The sequence below is a fragment of the Colletotrichum aenigma genome (assembly GCF_013390185.1).
Source record: "Colletotrichum aenigma strain Cg56 chromosome Unknown KSG_Cg56_contig10, whole genome shotgun sequence".
Classification (NCBI taxonomy): domain Eukaryota; kingdom Fungi; phylum Ascomycota; class Sordariomycetes; order Glomerellales; family Glomerellaceae; genus Colletotrichum; species Colletotrichum aenigma.
Genome location: NW_023500916.1, coordinates 1,214,533 through 1,229,663, shown reverse-complemented (window position 1 = coordinate 1,229,663; position 15,131 = coordinate 1,214,533). Strand labels below are relative to the sequence as shown.

At 54.8% G+C, this 15,131-nt stretch overlaps 5 protein-coding genes across 5 annotated transcripts; 2 read left to right on the top strand and 3 right to left on the bottom strand.

The window, feature by feature from the left end:
- Positions 1–853: 853 nt before the first annotated feature.
- On the top strand, positions 854–1,483 carry CGCA056_v014203 (uncharacterized protein; the record flags this gene model as incomplete). The annotated part of the gene is made up of 2 exons (XM_037329445.1): positions 854–905; positions 963–1,483. 2 exons carry the CDS (start codon positions 854–856, stop codon positions 1,481–1,483), a joined length of 573 nt encoding a protein of 190 aa, XP_037171925.1.
- A 364-nt stretch (positions 1,484–1,847) lies between these two features.
- Positions 1,848–2,979, bottom strand: cyt-2 (Cytochrome c heme lyase; the record flags this gene model as incomplete). Its single annotated transcript, XM_037329444.1, has 3 exons — positions 1,848–2,118; positions 2,172–2,860; positions 2,914–2,979. The coding sequence occupies 3 exons, from the start codon at positions 2,977–2,979 to the stop codon at positions 1,848–1,850; spliced, it is 1,026 nt and encodes a 341-aa protein (XP_037171924.1).
- Positions 2,980–3,631: 652 nt separating this feature from the next.
- On the top strand, positions 3,632–5,806 carry CGCA056_v014201 (ABC1 family protein; the record flags this gene model as incomplete). Its single annotated transcript, XM_037329443.1, has 3 exons — positions 3,632–4,192; positions 4,242–5,708; positions 5,762–5,806. 3 exons carry the CDS (start codon positions 3,632–3,634, stop codon positions 5,804–5,806), a joined length of 2,073 nt encoding a protein of 690 aa, XP_037172305.1.
- A 254-nt stretch (positions 5,807–6,060) lies between these two features.
- On the bottom strand, positions 6,061–7,851 carry CGCA056_v014200 (uncharacterized protein; the record flags this gene model as incomplete). The annotated part of the gene is made up of 2 exons (XM_037329442.1): positions 6,061–6,469; positions 6,647–7,851. The coding sequence occupies 2 exons, from the start codon at positions 7,849–7,851 to the stop codon at positions 6,061–6,063; spliced, it is 1,614 nt and encodes a 537-aa protein (XP_037171923.1).
- Positions 7,852–11,220: 3,369 nt separating this feature from the next.
- Positions 11,221–11,754, bottom strand: mp1-0 (Cell wall mannoprotein 1; the record flags this gene model as incomplete). Its single annotated transcript, XM_037329441.1, has 1 exon — positions 11,221–11,754. One exon carries the CDS (start codon positions 11,752–11,754, stop codon positions 11,221–11,223), a length of 534 nt encoding a protein of 177 aa, XP_037172205.1.
- Positions 11,755–15,131: the final 3,377 nt, after the last annotated feature.

The window sequence follows — 15,131 nt, the reverse complement described above, 5'->3', positions numbered from 1 at the left end:
TGAAACCATCCGGTGTGGAGCCGCGCAGGGGGCCGGGGCTCGTCGGATCTGAAGAGTCGAACACCCCACCACGTCGCATCTCTCTTCAGACGACGCCGTCCCAGACCTGACAGGTGCAAGGAACCAGATGGTCAGGATTCTGGAATAAGCCTGGAGCAGGGGGAGAGGAAGAGAGAGAAAACGGCTTAGAGCGGATGTTGCGGCTCAGCCATCCAGGGACAGCCTTACCGAAAGTAGCACGCGCCGACAAGCTCTCGAGACTGTTCCTGTTGCAAGCGAGAGCTCTGCCTTTTCTTGTCTCCCATGAGGCTCTCTCAGTATCTTTCTCTCCTATGCTTCATCGCCCACGCTTCGCGCGGACTCCTGGCCAAATTAGACTCTCCCGCGGCACCCATCATCCGTTAAGATTTGCAGCTCCATGCTGACAAGGCGCAGCATCCCAGTCTCTCTCTCTCTCTGCTCATCCCAGAACAGAGACAGAGAGTCAGGAGACGTCGGTAAACGAAAAGCCCACACGATGGGATGCCACCCACCTCCACCACCTGGTGCAGGTTTTGGCGATGTTTAGACTCGAACCGGGGGTCCCGCGATCCGCGCCCTATGCTTATTTGCCAAGAGCCCTCCCTGCTCCTGCTCCCCCCTCCCATCCCCTGGTAACTGATGTGATGCTTAAAAGGCGATCATGTCCCTCCTCCCTCGCCGTGTATCTTGAGATGTTTTGAAGAGTATTCCATTCGTTCTTTTTTCTATCCTTCCGGCAAGGTTTCAATTCTGGTTCTGAATTCCACTTTCCGCAAAAACTACATTTCCTTCTTTTCTTCAAACACGACCAAGTTGTTTTAATCAAGTAAAAATGCAGCTTTCTCTCATCGTCCTCGCCGCCGGCGCCGGTGCTGCCATGGCAGGTAAGCCAAGTCCCATCCTTCTTCATCCGACATATCCATACTCACAAAAGCCTCCAGCCCCCCAGCTCGCCCTCCGCCAAAACGCCTGCTTCATCGTCGGCAACACCGTCCTGCCCCAAGAAGTCTCCGACGCCGTCACCTCGCTCCAGAACAAAGTGACCTGCGACACCTCCAAGAAGACGCTCTCCGGCGTGCCCGACGTCTCCGCCGGCAGCGTCAAGTTCTCCTCCATCAACTTCGCCGACGCCAAGGGCCAGACGCCGCTCGCCTTCGCCCTCGACAAGTTCGCCACCACGGAGCCGCTCGCGTCCAACGACCTGGCCACCTTCCAGAACCAGCTCGACGCCTACGTGGCCACCGAGGCCGGCATCCGCAGCGTCGGCGGCAACCTGGCGATCAAGGTGCCCAAGTTCTTTCTGAGCATGCAGGTGCAGCGGATCGCGACCGCGCAGGGAAACCCGCCCACGGCGGCGGGGCAGCAGGTTGACCATCTGAGGGACAAGGTGCTGAAGAACGCGCCCAAGGAGGATAAGGCGCTGCTGGACCAGGTTACTGCGCTGGCGGCCAAGACTACCTAAGACGTAATATTTGGGGGATGTAGTGCGAGTCAAGTAGTGGAAGTAATGTGGAATTTGAATCATTATTTGACCATTTCATCTCGGCGTTGAAGATATAATGACGTGAAACGTGACCGCCGATGATGGAATACTGTACAGGAAACCCGTATGGGTAGATTAGAAGACACAAGGAAGAGGGGAGAAGGACGGGCATATCCTTTTTTCTGGATCCCAAGCACTCAGACCGCCAGGCATCTCACATCCGTGATAACAAAACGCCGCCATCAACCGGCCCCGCAAAACAGTGCTGGGCGTCTAAAAAAACAAGTTGGTACAAGTCGCACAGACTTTTCGTCTTTGGTGGTTGATCAGTCCTCACGGGTGTTTACTTCTTCTGCTGCAGCTGCTCGAGCTGCTCCCGTTCGCGGACCTCGGCGCCCGAGGCCTTCCACCAGACGTCGCTGCCCCACCTGATGAGACGCTCCGCGGCGCCGAGGGGCGTCATGGCCGGGCGGACGTCGAGGTAGAACACCGGCTCGTCGCTGTCGGGGTCGGCCTCGCCGGAGTAGTAGTCGATGATGTAGCGGATCTCCTTGGTGGTGCCGCCAATCCTGCGGGAGACGAACCAGTCGTGGCGGTCAAAGGGGGGCTCGGTCCTGTTTTGAACGTTAGCACCAATGTTCTCTCCTTCGGTATGGGCGCAGCTTACTCAAACTTTGAGGGGTACAGGGTTCCGAGGACCTGCCACATGATAGCCTTGGGTGTCATGTCCTTGGGCCTGCCCTGGAAGCGGACGAGGGAGGGGATGTCCTCAGTGCCGGTCCTCATCTTCTCGAGCTCCGCCTCCGAGTTCTCCTCGCCGCGCTTGCAGACCTGCCAGCCCTTGTACAGGCCTTGGCTGAAGCGGTCCTCCCACCCGACGATCTCGGCCCAGGCGCCCTCGTTGAGGAAGTTGTGGACAGACACCATGGACTCGACGGCGGTGATGTCAGTGTCGGTGTAGCCCTTACGCAGCAGCGCATTGTACATCTGCTGAGGTGAGGGGTACTCCCAGTTGCCGTCGCCAGAGCCCTTTGGTATCGTCGAGGGCTCGCGCTCGGTGGGCAGGGCCATGGCCTGGTTCTGGGCGGGCGCCTGGGAGATGTCCTTGAACATGTAGTTGAGGGGGTTCAGCTGGGAGAGGATAGACTTGGACTCAGGCTTCGGTTGGTCGTGGGGGACGGGACATGAGGACGGGGGAGGGCCAGCGTGGCGCTGGTCGTGGGGTACGGGGCATGCTGATGGCGGAGGAGGTGGTGGTGTCGCGAAGTGGCGTTGGTCGTGGGGGATGGGGCAGGCGGAGGGCTTCGGTGTCGTGTTCAGGGCCTCTGCTGTCTTCTTGTGCATCGGGCAGCTGGGCTGGGTTGGTGTAAGCATCTAGACATGGAGGGGCATGGGCGAGGGATACATACTGGAGGCGAGCCCGATGGAAGGGCGCCGTGGGGATGCGCAGGAGCGTCGGCCCAAAACCAGCCCATGGTGTACAGTAGGCAGATTAGGTAGCGAAGGTATTCGGTATTATCGTACAGGACCAGAGGAAGTCGCCGCGGGGGTGGACGGTGTTTGCTGAGGATGGCGGGAGGGAAAATAAAAAAAAAAGCGTCGCAAAGACGTCGATAAGGAATAATCGCGGATAAAGAAGTGGAATGGAAGCTTCTGCCGCTGGTGGATTCGGGTTCCAGTGGGTGGTAATCGTAATCGACGTGCACCGCAGTGGTTCGCCAAAATTTCCAGCGGTCCCAGTCGCCCGTTTCGCGCCATCGGATGGACCCGCGACGCTGCTCCTTCCGCGCGGGCGGAATCGCCATGCCCAGGGCAGAGAGGGGGGGGGGGGGGGAAAAAGAAAAAAAAAAAAAAGATGTAGTGTCATCGATTGGCAGCCACATGTTTGCCCGACATTTCCCCGATCTTCGTGCAGACGGCGCAGAATTCCCACCCGCGAAATCCCTACGTCACCACCATCCCAAAGCGTCCATTCCCGGTCCCCTGCTCCCCGCGATCCCGCGCGACGAATTCCCATCTCCCCATCATCGTGAGACCGCCCCCGAATAGCTCCGATTCGCAACCACCGCTCCAATCGCTGAGAATGAGACCAAACTCCCGCTCTTCCAACCCCATCCCTCCCTCGAGATGAGACTGGCCTTCGTCCTCGGCCGGTTCTGTCCACGTCCGGGCTTCCGAGCACCAAGCAGCAACACCAGCAGCGCGCGGCTTTACTCCACCTTCCGAGGGTCCTTTCGCAGCCCCGGGGCGCGACGCACACCATGGCGGAATAAGCAGTACACACGGTACACGCTGCGCGCGGGTGGTGCGGGCGTGAGTGCTCTGGGCACTGCGGCCTTCTTCGAGCTGTCGCAGAAGGATAACGAGGGTACCGATCAGACGGGGGAGAAGCGCATGTTGGCGGTCAGCCGCTCCGAGATCAAGAAGACAGTCGCCGACGACGATCGCGGAGTATCGAGGGTTTGGCACACGCTGAAACTTGTGGTGGACGTCTACATCTGGGAGCCCATATGCACGGGTGTGCGGTTCCTCCATCTCGCCGCCATCTTTGTTCCAGTCCTCCTTGCCGTGCCAGCAATATGGATCGGGAGGCGGCAGCCTGACCGGGACAATGAGCGGAGTGGCACACTGTGGTGGTACGGCTTCCTGGTGCAATCGATGGAATGGGCCGGTCCGGCCTTCATCAAGGTGAGCATCACATCGACAGATCCCATCCGCAACTCCTGACGTAGAGCAGCTCGGCCAATGGGCAGCATCACGATCCGACATTTTTCCGAACGAAATGTGCGAAATCATGTCCAAACTCCACTCCAACGCCCCGGCGCACTCCATCCGTCAGACCAAGCTCATTGTCTCCGCCGCCTTCGACGGCCGTGACTTTGCAGATATTTTCGAGGAATTCGACGAGGAGCCCCTCGGTGTCGGCGCCATCGCGCAGGTATACAAGGCCAAGCTCAAGGCCGACCTCGCCGCCCCCAACGCCGACCTCCCCAACGAGCCAAAACCCCTCCGTCAAAAGGTCGCCAAGAACGTCGACGCCGCCCTCAAGAGCACGCCCAAACGCGTCCCCTCGACCTACGTCGCCGTCAAGGTCCTCCACCCGCGCGTCGAGCGCATCGTCCGCCGCGACCTGCGCATCATGCACTTCTTCGCCTCCGCCCTCAACGCCATCCCCACCATCGAGTGGCTCTCCCTCCCCGACGAGGTCGCCCAGTTCGGCGAGATGATGAAGCTCCAGCTCGACCTCCGCATCGAGGCCGCCAACCTCGCAAAGTTCCGCAAGAACTTCACCGACCGCAGCACCGCCTGGTTCCCCTACCCCTACACCGAGTTCACCACCCGCAACGTCCTCGTCGAGGAGTTCGCCCAGGGCATCCCACTCGCCGACTTCATGGAGAACGGCGGCGGCGTCTTTCAGCACGACATCGCTTCTGAGGGCCTCGACGCCTTCCTCCGCATGCTCCTCATCGACAACTTCGTCCACGCCGACCTGCACCCGGGCAACATCATGGTGCGCTTCTACCAATCCGACGAGCCCGACCTCAAATTCCGCCGGTCAACGACGCACCACCCGCAGGAGCAGAACGACGTCACCGAGCAGGTCCTCGCGCGCCTGCGTCCCTTCCGCCACCGCGCAGACCCCGCCGCCTGGGACGCCGAGCTCGCCAAGATCGACCGCGAGGGCTTCCGCCCGCAGCTCATCTTCATCGACACGGGCCTCGTCACCGAGCTCAACGAGACGAACCGCCGCAACTTCCTCGACCTCTTCCGCGCCGTCGCCGAGTTCGACGGCTACAAGGCCGGCAACCTGATGTGCGAGCGCTGCCGCCAGCCCGACGCCGTGCTCGACAAGGAGATCTTCGCGCTCAAGATGCAGCACCTCGTCCTCGGCGTCAAGAGCCGCACCCTCGCGCTGGGTAACATCAAGATCGGCGACATTCTGCAGGAGGTCCTCGGCATGGTCCGTGGGCACCACGTGCGGCTGGAGGGTGATTTCGTCAACGTTGTCATTAGCATTCTCCTCCTCGAGGGCATCGGACGTAGTTTGAATCCGGATATGGACCTCCTCAGTAGCTCGCTGCCGATCCTGCGACAGCTGAGCGCGCAGAGTGGCACGGAGATGGCGAGGCATGGCGACTTTAGCATGCTGGTGGTGTGGATGGGCCTGGAGACGCGACGGTTCTTGCAGGCTAGCATCGAAGATGTGAGCAACACCCCCTACACGACTGATGAGGTAACCAGACTGACGAAGCACAGGTCGAGCGATGCGTCAAGTACGATCTCCTTTCACCAAATGTGTAATGTAAAGTGTACAGTACGGATAGACGGAATGCATAACGCGGCGCAAGGGACGTGGCGGGTTAGATATACATCTCATACAGCAGAGGTTTCGAATAAACGCCGATTTAATCTTGTTAGAAATACGTTTGGTGTTCAGCTTTAGTGATGACTTGACCGTGTCATTCACATCTCTCTGGAGCAACTAGCTAATTATACTGACATGGTTGCAATGAGCAAGTAAACCATGCAGCCCTCAGAATCCCGACACCTTCTGCTCAGCCAATATGACTAATTTTCAACCCAGGTCTCTCATCCCGAAGTCTCTTGACCATCGCATCATATACCTTGGTATTTTTCAGCACGATCTTGTTCAGGTTGGTCGCGACCGGGGTCCCGATCAGCTGGTGCAACGCCGCCCCGTACACGTTGTTCGGCTCAAAGTCGGCACCACAGAGGGCGAGGTGGCGGATGTACTTGCACTGGGAGATCACTGCCGCGACGCTGCGGTCGGAGAGGTGGATGCCGCCGTGAATGCTAAGGTTCTCGAGGATGGGACAGGCGCTGACGAGGCGCACGAGGCCGATGTCGGTGAGTGGCAGGCGGATCTCGGGGGAGCCGGCGGTTATTTGGACGACGCTCTGGAAGAACGAGGAACGGTGGAGGAGGATCTCGTGGATGTGGAGACTGGCATGCCATTAGTTGAATACTTTATGGGAAGGTAGAGAGAGGGGAACGAGGGCAGAGGTAGGGACGAAGGGCGAGGACAGAGGTAGGGATGGAGGACGACGCCAAAGAAAGCATGGAGGACGACGGCAAAAGATAGGGATGGGGGATCAGGGCAAGGTAGGGAGAGACACGTACTCCGAAAGCTGGAAATCAGGCCCAAAGTCGAAGTAGCTGACCGGTGTGTCGTCGCCATCATTCACCTTCTGCGTGAACTCGGCCTCTGAGTCGACGGTGACGACGCGTATGAAAGGCTGGTTGACGTTCGGGTTCGGAGTCACGAAGACGCGCGGCGCGAGGGACTCTTCGGCTAGCTTTAGGACCTCAAGGCTAGATGTGAGGGATTCCTCGGCCGCCACTCCTAACTCTGGGCCGTCGGCCGCGGTGGCCTCTCGACTGTCACGTCGCGGCGCAAGCTGTTCTTCGGTCGCCATCGTTGGCTCTGAGCCGTTAAACCGCACTCGTTTCCGGCTCGGGGGCATCGTGGCGGACTCCTTGTCGCTGATAAAATCTTCGGCATCGTAGTAGAAGGAGTTTGACGAGGCTTCAGAACCTTCGGGGGATCGAGCTCGCTTGTTCGACGTGCGGACGGAGTCGATGCCCTCCTGGGCTGCTGCAGCCTTTGATGCCTCCTGCTCCCTTGCGATATCGTCCTCCCTGTTGTTTTTGGGCGCGTCTTTTCTGGGAAAGTGACCGTTGGAAGTTTGCTGCTGCTTCATCTCAGAACGCTCTCGTTCGCCCAGCGTCTCCCAGAGGGCGTTATGTGCTTTGTGCCACGCAGATCTTTCTTCGACATTCAGCCCTTCAGGTGGAAGTATGCCACCTTTGCCAAGCATCGAACGAGCGGAGGGGATCCGTTTACCAGTGGATGCGTCAAACTCAGGTGGGCGGGCTTCGATCTGTTTGAGCACTTGTTCTTGTATGCGAACGTGTTCCTTAGGTGTCATCCTCTTCCACCTCTCGTTATGACACCGGCGCCATCCCATAAGCTCTAGACCAACGAACACAGCAGGAGCTGGGATGCCCCCACTGCCTCGGAAGGAAGGGTGGAACTCCCTTGGAATTTGAGGATTGGTTAAAGACGCGATACGCCTGGCCTCCAGGGCAAGCCTGATCTTCTGCTGAAGATCCAGGCTCTTCAGCCTGTAGCGCTTGGTGGCTGGATCCTCCCTCTTCGCCTTCTTCGCCTTCTTCGCCATCCGCCTCTGCTTCTTTGCGCCATTGGTGTTGTTGTTAGCGCCGTTGTTGGCGCCGGCCGTCATCGAACGTGTATTCATCGTACGCCTAGGAATCCTCGTCTCGTCATAGTAGGTCGTGGTCGGGGTTGGGTTCGTGGTGAACATTGATGGTGTTGATGGGGTGGGAGTGGGGAAGTTGTTGTCTAGAAGTTAGGAGCAGAGAGGAAAGAAACCGAGGTGAGGTGTTGACCGTTCCTTCCCTTCGGACTTAGAGCAGATGGTGTCCTAGGATCGTTCCTTCCGTGAGTGTCCAAATTCGCGTCGCACAAGGAAGCCCGTCGCGTACCTATTAAAAATACCGTCTAATTGTAAAAATATGTATGATGCCATAGATCTCGATTGATTGTAGTTTCATCTAGACGTGCGACTTTTCTTGATTTTATTTGACCTGCCCCAGTTCGTGCCGTGCTTTCCTGGTGTTTTCAACACACATTCACAGTCACCTCTTCATTGCAAGCACCATAGGAAGTGAAACGTTCCAATCGAACCTGAGGCGATTTGCTGTTTGCAAATCATCTCGTCAGGATCTCCAAAACAGTCAAGAACTCAGGTATAAATGGAGAGACCACCCAATCTGCTTGTGTCTGCGCGGCGTTCTTGTCCAAGATAGTGATGGCGACGACGGCAATAACAACAACGACCATGGATTGTAATGATGCCAACGACGACAGCAATGAAGATTTCAACGACGAAAACACCAGCAGAGCAGAAAAAGGTGTACAATTGCATTTAAGGTAGTTCCTCTAGCACGGGAAAAAGAGGGCGTATTTAAAATGAAGGTCTGGAATGAGTGATCAGACACAAGTTAACGGACACGCGAATCTTTCTTCCCTTCTAACTTTTCTTCTTCGCAGTTGCCGCCTGGAGGCGCACCTTGTTGACTGGCTGTTTCCGACAATGATACTGCGAACCACTATGAGCTCCAGCTCCTGACGATTTCAAGAAGAGGGAGAAAGCACTTGACATTATTATGGCTCTAGGAAAAAAGAACTCATTCCCTCTTCATGAAAATCGAGTTCTCAACATCGTGTGCGCCCGGGCAGGATGTCAACTGATGCACTTTGATTGAGTTTGTAGTTACTACGCAGCCCCCCCGCAAAAAGACTACGGCAAAATTCACCCCATAGGGGCACAATTCTGGAAACACTATATGGGCACTTTGACCTGTGCCCTCTACCAATTAAGGAAAACAGTACAGATGCACTTTCATTAATACATAGAATTCATAAATCTATACTGTATTACAAGCAATCTATTAGACAGCAGACTCGCAACCTCGCCGTGGCATAGTCTTTGGACTCCCAATTCCGGCCTAGAGCCCTTGGACGATGATCGGACCACTTCAGAGCGTCAAGTTACAGCGTGAAATCCTGCATTCCCCCGTTACAGAAGATCTTCAATAGACGCGATACTTTCATGTCATCTTACATATACCATGCTCAACTTCCAAATGTCATCTAGTCTTCCTTTTCTACAGCATCCTGTCAAAGCGCGCACATTGCATTGTCCGTGAGCTGGATGTCAGTGTGCTGTTATGCCTGTCAGACTCTTTGAAATCGATGAAACTCGCTTTGACACCGACCCATTGCGTCGGGGCCACATCCGCACATGAAAACCACCGGTTGACACTTGGTTACACAGCCTCGAAACCAAGTTGCTGCTGGAGAAATCACTTGTCAAAAATTCGGGCAGACGGAACGGCTGCAAGGACGGCACATCTGACAAGGTGGATGAAGTGGGATCATTTCACGTTGCATTAGATTCAAAGTTTCTGAGTTTCTGTCAAATTTCTAGAACGGGTTAGGCAGGATCTCAAAAGCCTGCCTGACAGGAGGATAGTTCAATGGCTTAAGAGCTATCCAATAGACAAGCCATCTTTAATTCCCCGGCTGGCGCTTAGTCCAGCGGGAGATTTATGCTCGCAACGGCCAAGTGCGGCGGGGCTTGACGTCGGAATGGTTCCGACTTGAGAGTTCCGTAAGCCGTTGAAGGTTGAGCTTACGGCAAGGTAAAAAGGCTTTGGCATTAGTAGAGAACCACACCACATCAATTACTACCGCATTCCGGACACGTGTGTAAGTGCGGAGATACAGAGAACCCCTCTTCTAGCCGCCAACTCTGTTTAGTGAGCAGAGCATTGTAGTGCTAGATTTTGACGGGTGTCATGACAAAAAAGCTTTCTGCACACATCAAGCTCAGCCTGTGGGAAAACCGTTGCCAAGCAGCACGTCCCACACGGGGTCAAAGACATCGCCAAGACATCATCCGGCACTCAACAGGTGATAGGTCGAGTGAAGTCTCATAAGCCGCAACGCCAAGCCGACAATGACGGCAAGAATACCCTGACAGTGACCAGTATAGAAACCTTTACTCCATAAACATGCGACGTATCGCTGGGATCAAGAGGGTTGACCCCTGACAGCCCAACCCAAACAGGGCCGCACACCTGCAAAGGCAAAGATAACCGATGCTAAAATCTGCCCTACATCGGCCGTTGGGCTGACGTTGGTCAGGGACATGCCTGCTGTTTCGTAACGGCCCGGTCCCTAGAAACCAGGGCGATCTCGTTGGCTGGAGTCTCAGCATCGTTGCAGCTGGGCCTTACGCTTTTTGCCTCTAAAGCAACTCTGGTGGGTAAGCTTTGCGCTTGGTTCATGGCTCGCGCCGGGGGTGCGCCCGGCGAGAAAGTCTGTGAGAGGCTTTCGGAAAGGCTGACTCGAACGGCTTGTTGCGAGGTTATCGGGCTCACGATAGTTGGCAGAGGCTTCAGTGACGGTGAGAATGAGACGTCGTTAGAGTATCGTGAGTTGCCGCTGGACGGGGCGTGATGAGTAGGAGCTCCGGCTGACTACGGGGACTCTGCGACTCACTTCGACATGCCCATAACAAGTCGCGCGAAGGTACCAGACGTCAACCCTGAGGAATATGATGAAAATGGTACTGGAGATGCCGCAAACTCTCGAACGAAGCGCTGTCTTTCAAGTATAGCCTGTAGGTCTCTACGCGACACCTGGCAGTAGGAAGAATTTACATAGTTGAGACACAAATATCATCATGTTCACATCACGATTTCACACTTTCACACTGAATTGCGAAGTCTTGGTTGGTAGAAAATATAATTACCGTCTGTTTTCGGTGGCCGTAGTACTCATAAATGCTGTCTGCATGATGCTGTCTCGGTTCACGAGGGACTCGAGGGCGAATGCGAATTAGTTCGATTCGATTACATGGCCTCCACAAATTTTCCATCCCCCTCTCCCCTCGATTCACGACATCGATCTTCTTCTCCAGCGTCCTCCTCCTTTCTTCCTCTTCCAATCAACGCCTTCAGGCCCTTCCGTCCCCTATATCTCTCTTCTCGTTCACTTCATCACTTCACTTCCACCTCACAAATACCCACTTCTTGAATCTTGACGTCTGCCAATCTGTAATCCCGCCGCGAAACCCAGCGCGGCCGTCGTACCTGACCATCAACTACGCAGAGAACGCAGCGATAGCGCCGTCAATGGCTTCAGTGAGTTGACCGGTGCTCTGCTGCGCAATCGGGCGCGCAATCGCAGGCACTTTGGCCAGGAGAGTGTCGCCAAGCTGTCCGCTGCTAGCCTTCTGCTGCGCAAGAGCATCCCTGACGACTGGTGTGACTCCAAGCTGGTCGAAAACGGGCTTCTTCTGAGCGAGATCGCCAAGGGTGGTCTGGACCTGGTCCACGAGGCCAGTGGCAGTCTGCTGAAGGCCAAGAGCACCAAACAGACCCAGGTTGTTTGCGCCGTCAATCGTAGACGTGGCGGAACCGAGTGCGGTCTGCGCACCCTGAGCAGCGTTCAGAACGGCGACAGCGGAGTTGGGGTCGCTGGCGGAGAGGCTCTTGACGGCCGTATCGAGCTTGGAGAGAGAGTCTGAAACCATGCCGAGAGCCCCGGTGATGACATCGCGTTGGCGAGGGAAAATTGGCGAAGCGGTGATGGCCCACGCCTGGAGGGCGACGATGAGGATCTGGAAAACGTACATATTCGGTTGAGGTTGAGAGTTGTTGATTAAGTTACTACGATCGAAGAGATAACAGATTCGAAGGGCCGCTAGCGGTAGAGTGGATCTGAATAGTGTGGAGAACGACGACGACTACAAAACTCGAACAGGAAATGGAGTGTGGCTGTTGCACGATTTTATGAGTATCTGGGTTCAACTAGGCAAGGCTATTCAGCGCCTGTTTTCTCCCTCTACTTTCCTTTTCGGGACAGTCTGGGGCGTTGAAGCTTGAGTGTAGGATGTGTGTGGCCGGTAGCTACTTTTCTCCTTAGAGTTTCCTTTTTTGGGTAGTGAGACGCAATGGAGGTTCTTGGTGCTGTCCCTGGCCGCATGGTGGTCCTGATTGGGACAGCTCGAGGAGACAGCTTGGCACGGGAGCGCCCAAGCAGGCTGCCAGTCCACATTCCGGCTCCGGACGTCTAACAGTCTGCTCCCAATGAGGCAGATGGCAGCAGCGATAACTCGGATGAGTTATGGAATGCTGCCGTTGTGCGGGATGACATGTGTAGCTTGAGGGGTCACCCTTGACGTTCATCAGGAACTGTATAAGCCACTGGGTCGTCTTTGTGCCTGCATCTCTACGACGGGGACTAGTGCAATAAGCTCACGAACGAGATGCCTAGTACGTTGCGGGGGAGCCAATAAACCTCCTTCCTTCGGGGAATTCTCCCGCTGTACTGAGGCTCTGCAAGGGGCACAGGCTGTTGATCAGCTAGAAATTGCTGCCCGCGACTGGTCGTAGTATCAAAGCTGAAACCAATTGTTGTGCGGACCGGCCGTTGTTCAGTCGAAACACGAACAGAGTTGTGCTCATGATGAGCCAATCGCAAGTCAGCATGTCGCGCCTCGCCCGCTTATCCTCAACAAAATGGCACTGAAAAATGCCAGCGACCTGCCAGAAGTGCCAACGGGACCAGACGGTGACACCGCCTCGGCAAGTCTATGACGCTCGTGATTCCGGCATGGCTGTCAAGTTTGTGATGATGGCCAAGCTGCCGGGTTCCGGTTTGCAACCTTCAGCCCTTTCCCTTTCCCTTCGCACTCGCTTGTGTTTCTTTTGACAGGTTGGCAGCACACCGAGTATGTCGCAATGTCGGGTGGGCTCACCTGATATACGTCGAACACATGGCTGGCCTGATTCCTTTCTCCCAGCGGCTCCCACGGACATCCCATGTATTACCACAAACGGAAGACGATGTATGCTCGAATCAGCCAGTCTCTCGTCTAAACTCGTGCAGGATCAGTGCCGGCAAACTTCATTAAGCGCCTTATAAGGCCTTATCCGGCATGGAAGATCAACCGGGACGGGTATCGACGAAGCTTAATGGGCGCGAACGGTTTGTAGATCTGCGGGAGAAGCCCCCGAGACTAGCCCTAAAGTAGTAATTCTTTTCTTCGCACAGGCACTGTTGACAGGATCGCGATTTTGTTCCTCTATCAGCATGTCTTTTATGCATTAAGTTGTGCATGTATTGGGACTGCCCAACCATGGATATTTCTTGTTTCCGGATCATGGCTTGTGATTGGTGCGTGTCGGCAGATTTTGACAAGCCAAGAATGCCCCTGGAAATGATCGTGAACGATTGACGAACACTCCCATTGGTAGGTAGTCTGTCTTAAACACTGTTGCACTATGGGGCCTCCTGGTCAATCGCGCAGCTGTCAAAGATTCCCAGGTCGGTTTCGGTTCCAATAGGTGATTCCTTAGATTGTGTCGGTTGCAGTGCGTGACCACATTAAGCCAAGATGTTCTCTGCCATCCTTCTGCTCATACAGATAACCTTTGGAAGACCTTTCATGAAATTTCCTGATTAGGTGTTTTGATGGGCGCTCAGGTACCCAGGGCCTGGCCTTATGATGTTACCCTGGAAGAGTTCAATCTTCGCATACTAAGACAGCGACTAATTAGAGCCGGAAATCAGACAAAGTCTGGATGGCTCTGGGGTTTTGGTAAACTTCACTCATCCCCAGATTTACGAATTTCTGCCCAGAGAACCTAAAGGGGGACTTACTTTTGGCGTTATCTTCAACGTTCGTCCTGACTGTCGTTTCATCACTAGCGTCCCACATTGTGGGCTTTCATTCAGCGCCTTCTCATTTCCTTTGCAACCACTGGTAATACTTCATTTCTATGGACGACGCCGATTCAGAAGGCCAACAGAAAGAGGAGGGGAAGCGCATGTGTACATGCACTGTTGTCCGGCATGCGAGCTGTTCACGGTAAGAAATCTCGTGGATGACTTCGAACTGAGACATGTCTCTGCTACTGAGGCTGACGACCTAGAAAGCTCGTTCACAGACCCTTAGTCTGAATGATGGATAACGGCCGCACGAGCCAAAGGCAAGTATCCACATCAATGGGTTGACATCGTCAGATCGGAATGCAAAGATCCACTACCAGACAAAGTGAGAAGTTCAGACAGGAGCTGCTCGATAGTGTCTCCGGGATCCAGTAGAATGGGCAAAGTGAGTGACTCGGGAGATTCTAATGAAGTAATTTTCGTCGTTGGAAAAACACGAACCTTTACCTTGATTAATTCCGACGCCGATCGGCTCTGAGGTGAAGTTGACTCGTACTGATTAGAATAATTCCGACTTGCTGAAGTCCTCACGAGCCAATCGCAACTTGCCGGCCGGCGGGAGCCGGGCCTGTGCCGCCAACCATGAAACTGGAAGGCGCCGGGCAGTGGCCACAGAGATGAGACTCAGCCGCCACCAAAATCTTACCCACCTGTTTGAAGGTGACGCTGAGACTGTGATGATTCTCGACCATCTTGAAGCAATCAGTTGCCCGGTGTCCTGTTGCTTCCACTGCTCATTCCCGTCAACATGAAGTATCATACGCTTTAGTAGGGAACAAATGTTCCGACCTGTTTGACGGTAACAAATGACTCGTACCGGCGGTATCGCGGCCGAATGAGCCTCTAATTGAACGGATAACTTGTAATATCTGCAGCGAGGGAATGAGGAGGAAAGGAGAGGAATGGACGCATGCAACTAAGTCCGACATACACTGTTTACCAGAAGGTCATAGTGTTCAACGAAGGAAACAGCATTGGATTTTTCAATATCGAACACTGCTCCCTCCAGGTCACCATTATCGTTCAATTGTTCCACCTGTTGCGCAGACGCAAAACAACAAATACCTTTTACTCACACAATTTACCGACTATTACTCGTCTTCACTCGCCTTCAAGATTCATGTTAGGTGGATTAATTGGCAATACCATGATTGAGTTTCAGATTCATCATTATTACAACAAATCTATCACTATCTATCTCTTGTTGAGTACCCGTTGCACCTACCTACCAAGCCAAACGATTCAAACAAAGTGACCCTTTCGCTGACGCCTCCTTTG